The 18,278-nt window shown below is 35.5% G+C and overlaps 1 protein-coding gene across 1 annotated transcript in view; it reads right to left on the bottom strand.

The window, feature by feature from the left end:
- Positions 1-2,820: 2,820 nt before the first annotated feature.
- Rfx3 (regulatory factor X3) overlaps positions 2,821-18,278 on the bottom strand; it is a 310,795-nt gene continuing 295,337 nt past the window's right edge. Inside the window, exons 16-18 of the mRNA XM_076843440.2 lie at positions 7,624-7,686; positions 6,639-6,681; positions 2,821-3,059 (exon numbers count right to left, since the gene is read on the bottom strand). Coding sequence (XP_076699555.1) covers positions 2,821-3,059; positions 6,639-6,681; positions 7,624-7,686 — 345 coding nt within the window. The remainder of the gene's footprint in view (positions 3,060-6,638; positions 6,682-7,623; positions 7,687-18,278) is intronic.

Genomic DNA, 18,278 nt, shown 5'->3' with positions numbered 1-18,278 from the left:
CATAGGTAGGTGTCTTTTGTGTATTGATCACAACAATCTACACTGGCCATGAAGGATTAATATTTCTAAATATTCCTAAAGGAGATCAGATCATTTTTATTGAGTCAATTTCAAATAAAGTGATATTTATCAATTTCTAATCTGCTCAAATTTAGAACAAACCATGAACAATTGGAAGAAATGTTGAATCCTGGAGGGTCCCCAATCCCCCAAGTATCATGAATCTAAATTTGTCCATTATTATCAGAATCCTCTAGTGATACAAATATATCCAACATTAAATTAAAAGAACAATGATAATAAATACATTTAAAGTCATTCAATAAACAAGATGAAACCAGTAAATAAATTTGGTCCAATACAAATGTAATACCATTCAGGGGATAGTGGGGGTAGGGACAGGAAACTGAAAAAACTCAGAAAGGAGAGCCACAATGAAGAGTGTTTTTTCTTTTTCTGATTTTAATTTTATGTGTAAATATCCTAATGCACAATGAAAGAGATACATAGTTTTTAGAAGCTTATGACTTCTCTTTTCTACTATGTGTGTGTGTATGTGTGTGTGTGAGATGCATATTCATTGCCTTTTGGGGAGGAAAAAGGGGGATGATCATTTGAATGATGTTTAGATGAAGGTGATGCTAGGGTGCTAGTGAAAACTTTCAAATATATAATTATGTTGTAAAATACAAAATTTGAATCAATTTAAAAAATTATATTTAAAACATTGAAAATTTGCTTAAGAAACACAGTTGAACTTAAAATAGTCTGAGGCAATCAAGCAACAACAGCTCAAATACACTGTGTTACCTGAGAAGCCATTTGGTATGTTTAACTTTATAGATTGGCTCACCCTCTTCTTCCCAACCCCCCCGCTCCCCAATACAATATAGTTTTCATTTGTAATCTTTAAATCATTTTGTGCTTTCCTTTTTCTTTTGGCTTTATTTAATTAGTTATTTATCAGTGTTTGCTGATTAGTATTTTGTAACTATTTAAAATGAAAGAATGTGCCTTTTCTGTTGCTGGTAATAATTTGAGTGCTTAAAAGAACCTTGGCTTTTCATGAAAATTAAAATGGGGATGGGTGCATGCTCTCTAGGAACTCACCTTCTGACTTTGTAGCAGACTCCTGCCCCATGGGCACTCATGTGCATGTGAACACAGACACCTAGACACACGGACAAACATTTAGACTGAAAAGATGCACTTCAATAAGTACCTGCTTATTTTGTAACTTTCTAGAATTGTAACTAAATAAGAATGGTCTAAAACATATGATTTTATGTAACAAGTTAGTATTAAAACTAGCCTGCTATTCCATACCCTTAAGCAATCTGATCTGTAATCAAGTAATAGTCAACTCTAAGAATAAAAAATAGGTTCACGGTCACTCAGAGGGAAACTGATTTTTGTCTTTTTGTTTTGCTTCATTTTCTCTAAATTTCCTTTGAAGAACATGTAACCTGTCCTTACTTCAGGAATCTGAAAATGACAGGCACACTTTGTCAAATGGATTGAAGAGTTATTAACATGAACAAAATAAACCTTACTAAACCTTAGCTTCAGTTCTGTTTTAAGGCACCATGTAATAGCCGAGGTACGATGATCCCTGATGTACATTCTTCAATGGCAATGATCCATCCAGCCACCTATCCAAATCCTACAGAATTGGGGATAAGTAACGGTGAGGTGTGCCAGTTACACTGCCTTCAGGTTCTGTTTAAAATTTAAATCCACATACTTTAGAAACCAGGAAGTATTTTTGAAGGAAATAACGATATGCAGGTTGCTACATTCCTTGCATTCTATAAATTTTCTTTTATAATAGCAGCATATTGAACTACTATTAGAAAAAGGACCTGGAATAAAAGAAAGTCATCCAAATGGAATGGTTTCCTGTATGTCCAGCTCAGCATAAGTAGCATGTACACTTAAAAAAAAAAAAAAAAAGTCAAGTCATTTTATCAGCGTCAGTATCTAACTATCACAGCCCCACTTAACAGCAGAACACACTTATGTAGTGGCCCCAAATACAGAATCAGTAGTCTTTAAACAGAGGGACTGGGGTGCAAATAATATGGTTAAAATTCAATGTCTCATGGAAACTTGCATTGTTAACATGGTCTAATAATTATGTACATAAATTATGTACATATTAGCATAATCTCTTGCAATTCTGTCATTTACTCTGAACTGATAAATGCACAGCTCAATTTTTCTTCAGAGAAAAATAGATGACCTTCCCAACCCTCTAGCACTATAATAAAAATGCTCTGTATTCTCTTTCTGTACTCCAAAATGTTATCAAAATAGTGTCTTATGGTTCTGTCCAATAAAAAGCACCTTTCAAAAGCAAATTTGATGCATCTGCTGCCAAATGGGCATGCCTCCAGTGTAAATCAAAGAAATTCATTTCTTTTGATATTTCACAGAAGTGCATCTAATTAAAAAACTTACACATGAAATAATACACCAAGACTAACAATCAACAATAAAATATTTAAGCTACAAAAAATGTAAATTACTTTTTAATTATAAGAAAACAAAAACATTGACATTAAGTGTTGTAAAAATCCTTCTTGACACCTGAAACTAAGAGAAAAAAAAAAACTCTTATTATTAAGAGACAAATAATTTGGTTAAAAAAAAAAAGACCTGGCAAAATACATACACCCATTCCATTTCACAACTCCAAAAAGGTAATGTTCAGCACAGAGAGAATTTGACAACAGTCGACCTTCAGGCTTATTAAATTTTCAACTTAAGCCCAATATCAACAGGGTTAATGTAAGCTGGAAAAATACACTTTAATATTCTTTAGACTGCAGTGTAGGTGTTTCCCGTGGCGCTGCACTGCCTGATAGTCTGAGTACTTGTGACGATGTGCTCGCTGTGGATTGGATTCAGGAGGCTTGGTTGCACACTGCTCTCGAGAACAGGCTGCATGCAGCCCACTGGGAATGCCTGGCTCAGCTCTGTTTTCTCTCTTTTGGCTTGAGGCTCTGAAGAGTCATCCAGTTCTTCATCCATTTCACTTTCCACTTCACTGCCTTCATCTGCACAAACAAATAATACCGAGACTACTACCAGAAGACAAATTGGAAATGCGATCAACCTGTGCTTTAAAACACTTGAATATAGTACATCAAGGCAGCAACTTCTTAGCCTTTCTCAGAGGACAAAGCTTGTAGGTTTTTTCCTTTCATGGGATTTTACTTGTATCAATGCTGTATTAAGGCATCTATAATTCTTTCAAACACAGCACAGATAATTAGTTTTTGGCAATTTGTGATCAAAACTTTAATAGCTCCTTTAAGAAGACCTTTGGATTTTCATAAAGCTTCTATATTTCAAATAAGTGCATATGATTCATACCATTATTAGGTATACCCTGCTGGCTTTGGGGAAATGTACTGAGTTGAAAATACTAACTAAAAAAAAAATTAAAATTTTTCAGTTTCCTCTAAAAATTCACCCTAAATATAAATTTCATGTGTGCAAGCATTAATGTAGGTGAGAATGACGTTGATTCACAATGTAACTATTGCATGTGTAAGCAGGGGCTGCTGTGTAGACTTTCTGATACACCCTGAAGCCGTAGATCTCAGTATTAAATAAATCTTCAATTTTTATTATGAAAAAAGATGAAGAGTAGAACAGTAATGCCAGATTAAAAGAATGCACAATGAGTTCCCATTCCTGGCAACACTGATACTGTTAATAGTTGGTATTCATTTCTGGAAATTAAATGTTAAATAGTCACTGTTACTCCCTTATCTTAATACATTTTATGTTAACTAAAGCATCGTTAAAATGGAATATCATTTAATTTTTCCAGCAGGCACTGTTAAAATTCAAAAGTACAGTAGAGAAAAATGATGCTCACATAGTTTTATGACTGTGGAAGATTCTCCTAAGAAGACTGTAGAGAATATGTCTTCATCAGATCATTGTTAAACAGTAAGAAATACATCCCTGCCTTACAAATATATTTTATTCACCCAAAATGTTTTATTGTTTACAGAAAAAAAGGACAAGGATACATATAATCACATCAAATACCTCACTTTTAACTAAAACATAACTTAACAGGTGTTTGCTTATAGCGGTTTGCATGATCAGAGTCAGTTCTCTGTTCTATCCTATTCTATGGTGTTCTGCATTCACTGAGTACCTCTTTATCAGGTTAAGTTGAACTCTTTCTAAGCAATGTTGAGTCACATTTGGGGGGACACCACAATAGAAATCTCTGCTAACTCAACCAAGATGTATTCTTGGCCTATCTTCTTTAAACATTTTTCCTCTGGAAATAAACTTGATTACATTAAAGTGTGTCAGCATAAGCACAAAGGATTGGGCAACTGCAGGGAGAGAGAGATCTTTGACAGACGTTTGTTTCATGGAGTGGGCATAACAGAAACATTTATAAGATACTGTTTATTTTGTTGTTTATTCGGTTGATAACATGAACCAAGGATGCTTGGAAGGACCCTCACACAAACTTTTAGTGGTGGTAGTCTCTCAAGGTTGTGACTGTTAAATTTCATTTTCTCTAGTTTCTTTCTTTCTTTTTTTATATTAACATCTATTAGTTGCACATATTAGGGGGATTCAATGGGATCCTCCCATGCATGATCAGTTTGTACTGATCAAATCTAACTTTCTGCACATTTTGAAATTTTTATACAGGGTCAATATTACTTTTATGATAACACCAGGGGGAAAAATCCTCATTTTGTAGATAAAGCCCACAAAAACTCTTAAGATTTCATGCTCTCCTTAGCCTTTGAATATGCCAACTTGGCTGTAGTTCAGGAAGCCTCAAGCTTAGAGGTGAATGGGACCAGTCTCAAGAAGCTGAGGATGTATCACACTAATTTTAAGCTTCCTATCCACAAATAAATAATTGTCAAAATGAAAAAAAGAGGCAACACTTACAAGAAAAAAATATCATTTACAAACAGGTAGGAAAAGTCCTGACATCTACCTTGCTGTGGGTGAAGTGACAGTGAGATAAAAGGCGGAACAAATTTAAGTGTTCCAAATCAGTTTGACTTAGGTCCATTACTAGGTAAAATGGCCCTCTGAACAGGCTATGAAGAATCTGCAAAAGCAAGCCCCTTTTCCAGTTCCTAAGGATAAATCAATGCAATTCTATAGACATCTTATTCTCATATAAAGACCCAAAGACTTTTCCTGAGAACCCACTTGAGGTTATGAAAGTTTGGTACACAAAAACAAAAATCAAGTGTACTAGGGTTTACTGAAGACATTGATTCAGCACTGTATTAGAAGGCCAGCTGCGATTTGTCATTAATTTATTTCCTCTGAGGATTACTTTGTTATTCCCAAAGTGTGTGTATTTGTAGCAAAAATGGTTTGGCTATACTTTTCTGAAATTTTTCTGCTCTGCTATTTTGTATTTTACCAAAATGGGAATTAAAGTCTACACAATTGGTAAACAAACAATTGAAAGGAAAGACTTTCACATGACAATAATGTTGACTCATATGTGACGTTCTTCAGCCATATTAATATTTTCCACCCCCAAGAAACAGAAGCTCAACATTGAGTACCTTAGCACAGCATGATCTAGAGATCAGGTTGCAGTTCTTTGCAGACTCCTTGAATCCTCTTCCCTCAGTTTCCCCTCTGGCTCTGGCCTGAAAGTTCTAATTGTATCTTTGTCCCCAGTCTTTGTGCATTTTGTTCTTGTCTTCAGAAATCAATAACCATAACAATTCCCTACACTTAAGATACCCACTCACTTTTAAAGAAAGAGCTATATTTTACTGTAGTATTTGCTTATAAGAAAATGTATATGTTTTAAAAAATGGTACTGTACTGTTTTTTATCAGAATTATTCTTGTTTGTGTTTGGCTTATAAAGTTGGGTAGGATTTTTGTGTTCTATCTTAAGCCAAAATCCCTCTAAGCTTTCCCTGTTCTTTCATGAGTGGTTTTGTTGATTATGAGATTATTCAGGAATCTATGACATTATACACACACACACACACACACACACACACACACACACACACACACACACGAGTATACCCTGGAGTAGCAATGTTGCTATAAAATAGTTCCAAGATATTAAAATATACTCTGATATATAGTTTAATGTATACATGTGAGTATGTTACCTTCTTCATCTGTACCACAATGAGCTTGTTTTCACATTGCTACCAGAGTCTCCCCCCCCACACACACACACACACTGAAAAGTTGAACTAATAAGGTAAATAGGCCAAGGGAATATTTCTTCTTGCTTGATGGGCCTTGAATAAAAATGCCTGGCCAAAATTTATCATTTTTATCTAGGTTCCTGGCCATGGTCAGAAACAATTTCCTATTACTTGTTATTAATATAAGTCAAATAATGTTTAAAAAGAAGTTTGAAACTGCATTTAAATTCCATTTTATGTATATATTATACCTCACATAAGGAAGACATAGGATGGAGTGAAATGGTGAAATAATGAAGGATTCCAAAAGACATGACTTGTCATGTTCATCTGGGACTTGTATGCTATTTCTACAATTTCAGAGGGCAGTAGATATATGCTTTCTTCTTTGTGGGTTTTTTACTAGAAAAACAATTACTTAAAAATGTACATTGTTTTCAATTCTTACCTTTATCCAGATTTCCAGGAGATACAGCATTCAAATCACCAAACTGCAAAACAATAGTCATTTGGGCAATAGTTACTATTAGGTAGAATAAAATAATATTCTATCAATCTGTGGTAAAAACACCACTCTATGACTTTTTTATAGCTATAAACTGGTGACCGTTTTGATCCCTAACAACTTAGGTCACATAATTTTCCAATCAAACTTGTCAAATTTGAAGTTTAAATTATGTCACAATTTAGCTGTCTTTTATATGCCTCTTTACAGAAGGATAACAATTTTTTTCTACCTTCCTTGCTCCATCTTATGTTTTATTATTTCAATTCAGGGATGAATAAATGGAGGTCTGGATGACCTGGATGAAAACGGAATGTGGTGGAATAAAGTTGGAAAAGCCCCAATCAAGCAGGACATATCAGCTCCACCTCTGATGCATGGCCAATGAGTCTACCTGGAATCTCTACATTAGAGCAACATGTTTGAACTGTATTTTTAAAAGCTTTTATGAGAGAAAATAAAAAAATAATAGGGGCCCCAAAGTTGATACTATTAAGTTTTATAAAAATTTTAATTTGATACTTCTGTCTTAATTGATGTTCTTATTTACCATGATAACAGAGTTCCACTTTGAAAAAAAAGAAAGGCATCTGATCATTACTAATGGAAACTAAAGAGTTCACAGCAATATGGAACAATTAATATCCTTCAGCATATATGTTATTTTCTACTTTGGCTCAATAGCTTGATGATAATTTTACAGTGAGAAAGTACATTGAGAGTCTCAGGGTGAACAGATAGGGATACACTAGATAAAACATTGATAGCAGAGGTAACAAAGCTAATCTGAAAAAGGCGAAGAGCAACTGCAAAGCATCCACTTTCAAAAATGGTAAACATTACTTTTTTTAAAAAAAATAGTAAGTCATTATTAGAAATTTAGCTTTATTAATAGGCTTAGAAAGGATGAGACAGAAATTCTACTTACATTCAGAAGTTTGCTTATAAAGAGTTCCATGATAGGAGTATTTTTTTCATCTACAAGGTATGTCTATAAAGTAATAAAACTGATCTTATTTTGCAAACATACACACATTGATTTTATTTTTCCTACCTAATAAGTATTATTCTTCATAGTAGCTACCTTGGGAGCTTGCACATTGATTTCAAGGTCCAGGGCTCTGGACCTTCTCTGTCTGACAATCCATTTCAACAGTTAGTTCACTTGTTATTCAAGAGAGCCTATCTCATTATTTTATATCCAACTCTGACTCTAAATTGCATTCATGGCATTTTGTCCTAAGATGACTTCTCACCAAAATCAAATTCATCTTAGCTACCACTCAGGATATTTAAAATAATATGTTATGCTGCTCTTTATGATTTCTCAGCCTTTCCAAGGCAATTTCACAGAGAGGAATGCCATACCACTGATAGGCCATGGTGTCTTTGCTGGAACAAGGTGCAGCTTTCCTAGGTGACTTCTCTGTAGGGGAAATGGGGTGCCTCCTGGGTAGTAACTCTCAGTATGTTTGTTTGAAAGTCTTTGCCATTACTTTATAGTTATATCCTACTGGGCAAAAAATATAAAATCATAAGTTCTGAACTATTTTGGATTGTCTAAATAAAATTCACAGTGTAAATTATGTAGGACTTCTTGAATTACAAAATATAATCTAATAACAGAACCCCAAAGGATTATTTATCCAATTTTTGGTATTATTTAAATATTTTAGAACTGTAAACAGAGACTGCCCAAAGATAAAAGATAAAGTTACTTCTAATTGAATACAATATAAGATTTTTATTTATTTAAAATGAAATAGTTGGTAACATCCAATTCTTGAAAGAAGTTGGCAATGATGATTCTAAACATACCTTTATATTTATTAAACAGTGAATACAGGTTGAGCATCCTTATCTGAAATGCTTAGGACCAGAAGTGTTTCAGATTTCAGATTTTTGAATGCTGAATTAGTTACATCTTGCAGATGGGACCCAAGTGTTAAACAGAAAATCCATTTATGTTTTATACATACCTTATACACATATCCTAGAAAGGTCATCTTATACAATATTTTTAGTGCCCCTGAGTTGACTGTGACCCATCACATGAGCTTGCACTGGGTGGCATTTTCTGTTTGTAGTGGTGCTCAAAATATTTCAGATTTTGGAGTATTCTGAATTTTGAATTTTTTAGGATATTCAACCTGTATTTCATTTTTTGTTGAAAGAGCTCTAAAAGTTTCTTGTGACTAAATTATTATTGTCATTAATGACTAAAAGGATCACACAAAGTGGCCAGACTTATATGTATTTTTTTTCAAAAGAAATGTTGTTTTAGTTGCTCCTTAACTCTGAAAACACAAGAAGTTCCTTAATACAAATATTTTCTTTTGATAACTGCTATTTAATCTAAATAATATGTTTGATTATTTATGATCCTGAAAATAAAAAATCAAAATAACTAGATTCTCAGTGACTGATACTGTCATTAGTAAAATAATATCCATATTCTAAATGCTGGGTGATTATCACTATGCTCTGGACAAGGTACAAAGAACTCAGAAATGCTGTCAATGCCTGTAGTTGTCTCTGGGATTAATGACAAAGTTCTACACTTATAGCATATGGAGAGAACAGATTTAGAACTTTAAAATTGTGTGGAAAAAATATTTTAATATCTTAATATGAAAAAAGGTGTTTATTATACGCATTCAACATGTGAGAAATAAATTATATAATATATTTCATATATATAATATGTACTAATATAATATATAACAAATTATGTTATATATTATATATATAACCAGGCATGTAGTGCATGTCTATAATCCCAGTGGCTCTGGAGGCTGAGGCAGGAGGATTATGAGTTCAAAGCCAGTCTTAGCAACTTACTGAGGCACTTAGCAATTCAGTAAGACCCTGTCTTTCAATAAAATATGAAAAAGGGCTAGGGATATGGCTCTATGGTTGTGTACCCCTGGGTTCAATACTTAGTAAAAACAAACACAAACACAAACACAAATACACACATATTTAATTATAGGGGAAAACTATAATCCTACATATAGACTGAGTAATATTCAGAGAATTAATTCATTTGCTCATTTCTTCTATAAATATTTATTGAGAGCACTATATGCTGGGTACTGTGCCAGAAAATACCATTCAGATTACTTTGGAAATATTCATTCCTCATGGAGGTGACTATCAGAAGATACTTCTATTATGAAGGATAGATAGGTGAGCAGAAAGCTAAGGCAGTCTAGGAAACTTCAGGGAAGACTTTGAAGTATGAGTCAAGGCCTTGGAAGTGGAAATCAACTGTGTAGCTATAAGATTTAAGAGCATGTCACAACAGCAGAAGCATGAACAGTGGCAGGGAAGACTTGAGTGGGCATAACAAAGAGGACTGCCGAGAGCAGACAGACAGATGACAATACCTACATTAGGCCAGCACACATGAGAAACAGGAGAGAGGAAATAGTCAGAGATATGGATGACAAAATGGAAGCTCACAAAAAAGTACAGGGATTATTGTGAAGTTACAGCTCCAGAAATGAAATGTAATTTCCCCTGTTGCATAACGATTGGAGGGAGCTACTATTCTTTGATGTGACATCTTACCACATAAAATGTACATTCATGGTTCAGTGTATTGTAGGCTTTCTTTCAAATATTATGACCTCAAGTGTCATTTTCTTTTTCTTTTTTTTTAAAGAGAGAGTGAGAGAGGGAGGGAGAGAAAGACAGAGAGAAGTTTAATATTTATTTTTTAGTTTTTGGCGGACACAACATCTTTGTTTGTATGTGGTGCTGAGGATCGAACCCGGGCCGCACCCATGCCAGGTGAGCGCGCTACCACTTGAGCCACATCCCCAGCCCCAAGTGTCATTTTCTTAATATCACTTTCTTGAAGAAGCTTTCCTAAATTGCTTTCTCTATTGTTCTCAATCATTGCATCATGCTCACTTCCTTCAAAAAATACATTGAAGGACTTGCAAGAATTCGCAACACATACTTTGTTTGCTCATCTACTATTTGTTTTCCCAACATGTCAGTGCATGGGGGAGGGGGAAACCCTGTTTGTTCTCTTTGTGAATGTATTCCAGAACCTAATACATATTAAAGGCTAAATAATTACCAAATAAACACACTGACTTCCTCATTTTAGCCTCATCAAAAACCTTACACTTTTAGCAAGGTAGCAAGTTTAGATTTCATCTTATAAGCAATGAAAATGATGAGTTGATTTATCTAACATCAGATAGTGAATATGGTGGTGCTACATTTTAGATTAGATAGACTCCCAGTTTAGTGGGGGCAGAGTGCTGTAGGGGTAGGAAAAAGGGAAGAAAATAGGAAAGAAGGTGCAGTGGATGAGGAGGAAGAGAGATACATACTGGATACATACATAGAAGAAAGAACATAAATTAAGGGACTTTAAAAAGTGCTTTGGAGATAGAAAACATGGCATTCAATATATGTAGGAATTAAAATTCTTTCAGCTAGACAAGTAGGCAATATTCTAAAGTAAAAGCTAGAATGGATCATAAATGAAGTATGTCTATTGTTTCCTATCCTAGGAACCATTTACTTGGGACCTAACTGGGATCATAATAGTGAACACCCTCCTGACAAAGAAAATGCATGGCCAAGGCAGTCACTGGCAGTCTGTCAAACCACAAATTCATGATGAGACTAATGATGGCAACTATGGGCAGATCCCTGAAAGTCTCCAAGTGTGACCCTGGCTGTGGCTAGGCAGCTGAGAAGCAATTCATCACAGGACTTTGAAGCCTAATACTTGCCCCTGAGCACAGGCACCAGACAGGAATCTGGCTTACAAGGTTGACAGAGGATACAGGTGCACTATAGAGACCACTGTACATTAGACTCAGCTTTAGCTGACTTGACACAGAGCAAGGTGAGCCTGGTACTATAGCACTTGGGCAATGAAACAACACAAAGGAAGCCACAGAGAGCTCAGACAGCAAGGAAGGAAGGATCCATGGGGGCCAGAGGAGGGGGTGGAAGTAAAGACTTCAGGGATCAGAATGAAGACCTCATCCTTAAGAACACCTTCCTTGCTGGAAGAGCTTACTCTACTCTAGGAAGAACAGACTTTGAATAATCATAACCCATGTTTATGTTACACAGAATTCTTTGTAAGCATAACCATTGCTTGCTAATTACTTAAACAAATCTGAAACAAGTTTTCTCATTGTTTTTTCCCCCCCAAAAGCCCTCAAAACCAAACAACAAAAACAAGTTTGAAACTTCACATAGTACTAGTGGTCACTTAGTAAAGGATCACTGTTATTACAATAATTATCATCATCTATCAACACCTGAAGACCAGATGTGCAGGGATCAATCCGACCCCACTGACCTGGTACCCTGAAAGGACATCAAAAGAACTGCATCTTACTTAACTTTCCTCTTAAGGACAAGTCATCTTGGGCAATGAGGTGAACATCTCATATACAAGCTACATCTTATAGACAATATCCCTGTTAGTGCATTTAGATTATAGATTTAAAAGTAGAAGATAATAATCATTATCTCCATTGCACACATACAAACTCTCCCTCCCTTTCTATTAAGATATTAGCTGTCCAAATGTAAAACTACTATATTAATTAAGCTACCACAAAACAAAACAAAAGAAAAAAAACCCAAACTAGTGGCAAAAACAGGCTGCCAAACATTTTTGTTAAGGGACCAGACAGTAAATGTTTTAGGTTTATGATCCAAAAGAACTACTACTATCAGTCAGTCTGCCACACTATTGCAAAAACCATAGACAATGGGTAAATGAATGAGCATGACTTACTTCTAATAAAATTTTAGTTATAAAAAACAGATGATGGGCTGTATTTGGGCTGTGACCCTTTGCTGACTCCTGGCCTAAAGAGGAGCTGCTTCAGCAGCTCTGACTAAAAGACCAGCTCCAGCTCATGAGCCACAAGGGGAAAAGCTTTTACCTTTAAGAGAGGTATAAGGGCTTTTGCCACAATAAAGATGTGAAACCAGAGGCTTTAAAAGCAAGAACATCTCGTGCATAGGGGCACTGACTGATGAAGGCCATGGGGTAAGAATCAGAGTCATCTTTTAAAGATGCAAGTCATTTTTATAAATAATCTTTCTTCATTCTCTGAATGTTGCACATATAAACAAAAATACAGTGAGATAGTGTTTCTTTCTTTTCCTTTTCTGTCTTTTTTCTGGCGGTGGGTACTGGGGACCAATCCCTTTTTATTTTTTTATTTGAGACAGGGTCTTACTACATTGCTCAGCTGGCCTTGAGCTTCTGATCCTCCTGCCTCAGCCTGCGGAGTACCAGTGAGACTGGTGTTTATTTGTGCAAATTAGTGGAAGAGGGAAAAAGTATATGATGCAAAATTGCAGGGAAGGGTGAAAGACAAGAGATGGGTAAAAGACTGTGTGTTAATAATTCACACGGGGAATGTTTCTTCCCTGTCAGGAAAGCTTTTTCTAATTTGGATGGTAGGTGAAGATGTAAGGATATAATTTCACATAAATATGATTTTCAGGATTGGATCATCAATGCACAAGTGATAATGAGATGTATGGCAAGGAGAGGAAGAAGTAAGAAAAAAATACTGCACTGGAAGAGATTAGAAGGTAATAACTGAGCAGTATTTTATTCAAATCAATGTCACTTTCATACTGTAAGAGCTTCCTGTTGCTGCTGCAACAAACTTACCAATTAGTGGATAAAAGTAAACCAAACTTCATTGTCTTATAGTTTTGGAGATTAGAACTCAAAAATGAGCCTTTACTAGGCTAAAACAATGATGATGGCAGGGTCTGAGGGCTCTAGAGGAGAATTTTCTTTTTTCCTTTTCCAGTTTCTAGAGGTTGCCCACATTTCCTTGGTTTGCACCCCTTCCCATCTCCAAAGACAGCAATGTCAAGTCTTTCACATACTGTATCACTCTACACATATTCTTCTGCCATCTCTTTTACTTTTAAGGACCTATTCATTGGGCCCATTCAGCTAATCCAGGGCAATCTATTTTCAGATCAGCCAATTAGCAACCTCAGTTCCATCTGCAATATAACATATTTACATGTTCCAGAGACTAAGATGTAGACATCTTTGGAGGCCCATTTTACTGCTTACCACATACACCCAAGTTATTTTTCAAAGTTTCTCACATTTGCTTGAGTGAAACCATATGACATTAATTTTTTCCCTAGTACTGACAGAAACACACCCAACCAGATTAAGCTATTTAGAACATAGTAATTTTTTCTTAATTCTTTTTGTTTTGTCTTCTTCACTAGGGGTGGAGTAGGGTATGGTAGTATGTAGCAACCAATCAATTTTTTTATAATATATGTCACTTTTTTCATTTACAGACTTTAGATTTTATATACAACATACTATTAATCTGTAAAGTTTTTATAGCATTAGTTTCTATGTGTAGGATTTTTGAAATAATATACACATTTAAGAAGTTTATCAGGATCAGAGCTGAAAGTTGCTAAAGTTACACAAGGAAGCCAATCTGGAGAATGAATTTGAAGTTAAACTGAGGAAACAAAAAGCTATGGGGTAGAAAGACCAGGACACCCTAAAACCCACACCTAAATGAAGTTTAATGAGCAACTCTAACATTAGAATTATCCACGAGAATAGGATATATCCTGGTCCTGTCAGGAGTTCATGAGGATAAGCTTGTATCATCAGCTGTTCCATGAGGAGCTACAAAGACCTGGGGAAGCTCTCTTGTGCCAGCGCTCCCTGATGATTCTTTGAGGATCCATGCTAGGCAAAGGCTGGTAGACAGATGCCAACATGTTGTCATGTGATTGGACAAAGGAAGGGACCACAGGCCACATAAGCAGCAGAATCCAAAAGTACACTTTTCCCCTCTACCCTAAGCATTCCTGCTGACCTGGAATAATCATTAGTACCTGATAGGCCAAATAATTGATAAGAAAAACTTTACCCAAAAAATACTACTCATTTGCATGTATAAGCCACATTAGGAGCAATCTACACAGATTCAGATTAAAGTGATACTCTGGGCTCAGACTGCAGACCAGAGTTGGCAGCAATAGTAACCCCAAATTCACTTATGTAGAAAGAAAATATGTATATATGTGTATATGGATACATTTTGCCAATTTCTGCCAATGAATCATTTGCTCTAGGAATGAAGATCTTTAAGTTGTCATAGGCACGGAACAGATGAGTATAAAATTCTTTGAAGTGGTTTCTATCTTCTAGTTGAAATAACATGTATCTTTGGGACTTAATTTACCTATTAACTTATATAGGTAAATACAATCCCTGTTGTATAAGTACTTATGAAACTTTTCATTCATTCCTACTAGTTAAGATTTAATTTGAGTCTAGCGATGATTGCCTAGTTAGACCTAATTATGTTTATGCTTCTTCCTAATGTTGCCATTTTCTTTTCTAATTGACTTATTTCCCCATTCTATTTTGTTGGTTGTGTTTTTCAAAGCATTGAATTAGTTTGCCTCTGATTATCACTTTGGCTATATACCAAAGAATGCTATTGGATTCTTTGTAATTCCATGAATCATTTGACTCAACATTCTGTAACTGTTTGCAGGCTATTTTTCTGTAACAATAAAGTATTATTATAGCCTGCATGTGCTTTATGTTATCTGTTCTATTTATTTTACCTTCTAAGTTCATCTTACAAAGACATGGGCCCAAATACTAATGGTCTAATTGCACATATTATTACTTGAATTTTCAGTGCAGAATCAATTTTTAAAAATCTAATCCAGAATGTAAAGCAATGGAATATAGTCCTGAGTGATACATATATACAAGTACATGTGTAATTTCAATATTTATGTATTTATGGAAAGCAAAAGAAAATGGAACTAATATAAAATACCTACTGTAGGCCCATTGTCTTCCTATCTACTCACCTTCCTAACTAAGTTAATTCTCATAATATCCCTGTGAAGAAATGGTCCTATGATTAGACTGTTTATGGGAAAACTAAGACTCAAGCAAAGGTAAGTATGACTTCCCTAGGTTGCAAAGATATTAAATGGGAAACATGGAATTTCAATTCATGCGTGGAGTATTGCATGGGAAGAACAACAGAAGATGTGGACCAGCCTAACCCAGGTTTGGGTTACAACTCTACCACTATCAGTGATGTGAGTGATGTGACTCCTGACAAGTTAAACTTTTTGAGCCTTAGATTTCCTTATAAATAAAACAGGGTTAATTTGAGGATTAAATATGCTCATGTTTGCAAAAGATCCTAAAAGAGTGGGTCTACTAAGTCTTTTTGCCTTCAAACCCTAACTTTCAATAAGATTGCTATAAAGCCCTAGAATTCCATTCAATAGTCATAATATGATGATTTCAAAATGAAATACCTCTAATTGAGTGGGGTAAAAGGAAGCACAAAAAGAAAATGGAGAATGGAACTGTATCTTACTCTTGGACTTACGGTAGTTGACAACATAAATTCAATCTGAACTTGGAGTTGAAAGTCAGTTTATGTACTGATCAAGGCATTTATGATGCAATCAAATACCATAGGAAGGATCAGCTTGACATGGATAGGGTGTGTGTATATGTGTTGTGTATTCGTTGGCATGATGGAGATCACAACTGAAAATCACTGATGAATTTGTATGAATATCAATATATAAATGTAAGGCTAATCAACTACTACTCTCTCTGCTCTTCTATGAAATTAATGAAAGAATGAGGCCCTTTAAAGCCTTCCTTTCAGAAGGAGAAAGACTGTTCATATTCACATTTGGAATTTCCTGTTCCCTTTCTCTGTTGTTTTGGGGGGTACTGGGGATTGAACTCAGGGGCATTCAACCACTGAGCCATATCCCCAGTCCTATTTTGTATTTTATTTAGAGACAGAGTCTCACTGAGTTGGTTAGCGCCTGGCTTTTGCTGAGGCTGGCTTTGAACTCGTGACCCTGCTGCCTTAGCCTCCTGAGCTGCTGGGATTACAGGCGTGTGCGACCATGCCCAGCCCCAGTGTTATTTTTTCAATACTCCATACTGAATTTAGACTTTGTAACAATATGAACTTTATAAATCAGATATAACTGAGCAATGGTCTATAATTTTTGTTATATTAACCTTATTTAATAGAACTCATCGGAAGGGGGTTAGGTAGTAATAACTATTTTGGATGGTGAAAAGAAATGTTTTGAAATTTAAGTTGTAAGAAGTTCCATAGCATTATTTTCTTTAAATGTCTTTTAAATGAGAACCAAAGTCATAAAAGCATTTTACATTTAGCATTGGCATAGGGTTTCATAACTGAGGATAAAAACTGCTTACTTTTCAATTTTATAGTATTTGCAAGGAATACCAGTATTTCATTTGGCAAAATCTTGGGTACTTATGTATATATAATTTCAAATAGTTTCTTAAAAAACTTAAGTCTGCTAAAAAGACCAAGATTTCTGTCAGTTGGGTCCATACAAAGGATATTCCACCCTATCATTGCTGTTAGTCCTGCTCATTGGGCTGGGCCAGGTGTCCTGGCGATATGTGCTGGGATCACTCTGCACACAGGGCAGCATAACTACATTACAGCTTTAACCATTCCGGCTTTTGTGGCCCATGGAAACCCAGCAACACACGTACTTTTTCTATAATATTGTTTCAAAATCTCCAAGGAATAGTCATGGGAGGATATGCAGGTAGTGAAGTGTTTAACTATGCAAAGTACTACTCTGTGTTTCTCAGGGTTGTTCCCCTCAGAGCCAAGTGGATATACCTCCTGGAGCCTGTTTTACTTCTACACTGACACCTCTGCCCTTGCGCCTCCACACACACACCATACTCCTGTTTTCTAAGATCCCAGAATTCCCTGCCCCAAGGTCCTAAATTCCTTCCTAGGCCTGTGTAGGTCTCTTCTGCAAGTTTACCCTTCTGAGGAAAGAAGGGACAGCCAAAACAACTGTTTGCAAGAGGCAGAGAAAACACTGGGCTGAGATGTCCATAAAAGGGGATCTCAGAACTACCTATAGTATAAGATGGGGGAATGATGCATGAGAAGAGAGGTGTTTAGGGGCCAGAGGCTGCCTGTGTCTATGCCATCATTCTCTGGCTTGGAATCTGGAGGAGATATAGGATTTTACATTTAAACTCAGCCTTTCCAGTAAAGAAGATATATCTGTCAAGGTGGGTGGACAGAGAAGATTTTATTTAAGTTTGGCTTACAATTTTTAAAATATTTAGACATATAGTACTTTAGGCCCTATAAATGTTAGGGCTGGGCATTCTAGCATATTCTTTATTCAAATAAAACTATGAACAGAACAGAAAGAGCCCTGTTCCTAACTCAAGACTGGCTTCCCTTGAGGTTATCTGCATTATCTAATAGGAAATGGCATTAGAAAAGTAGGATTGAATTTTGATTATATTACCTCTCGTGTTTGAAATCATTAACCCAGAGACAATGTAGTGGGGTGGGGGGTTAGAAACATGTTCTCTTTGTATCAAGGAAACCTTTATAACCAATATTTGAAGTGTTGAATTGAATTTGAAGTGTTAGTATTATCATCACACAAGGCCCATATTCTTAGAGAATCTCATTTTTATATTTTAAAACAGTATATTTCACTACAATG

The sequence above is a fragment of the Callospermophilus lateralis genome, chromosome 2 (assembly GCF_048772815.1).
Source record: "Callospermophilus lateralis isolate mCalLat2 chromosome 2, mCalLat2.hap1, whole genome shotgun sequence".
Taxonomy (NCBI): Eukaryota; Metazoa; Chordata; class Mammalia; order Rodentia; family Sciuridae; genus Callospermophilus; species Callospermophilus lateralis.
The sequence above is the reverse complement of the archived record's forward strand: the minus strand, read 5'-3'. Positions and strand labels throughout refer to the sequence as shown.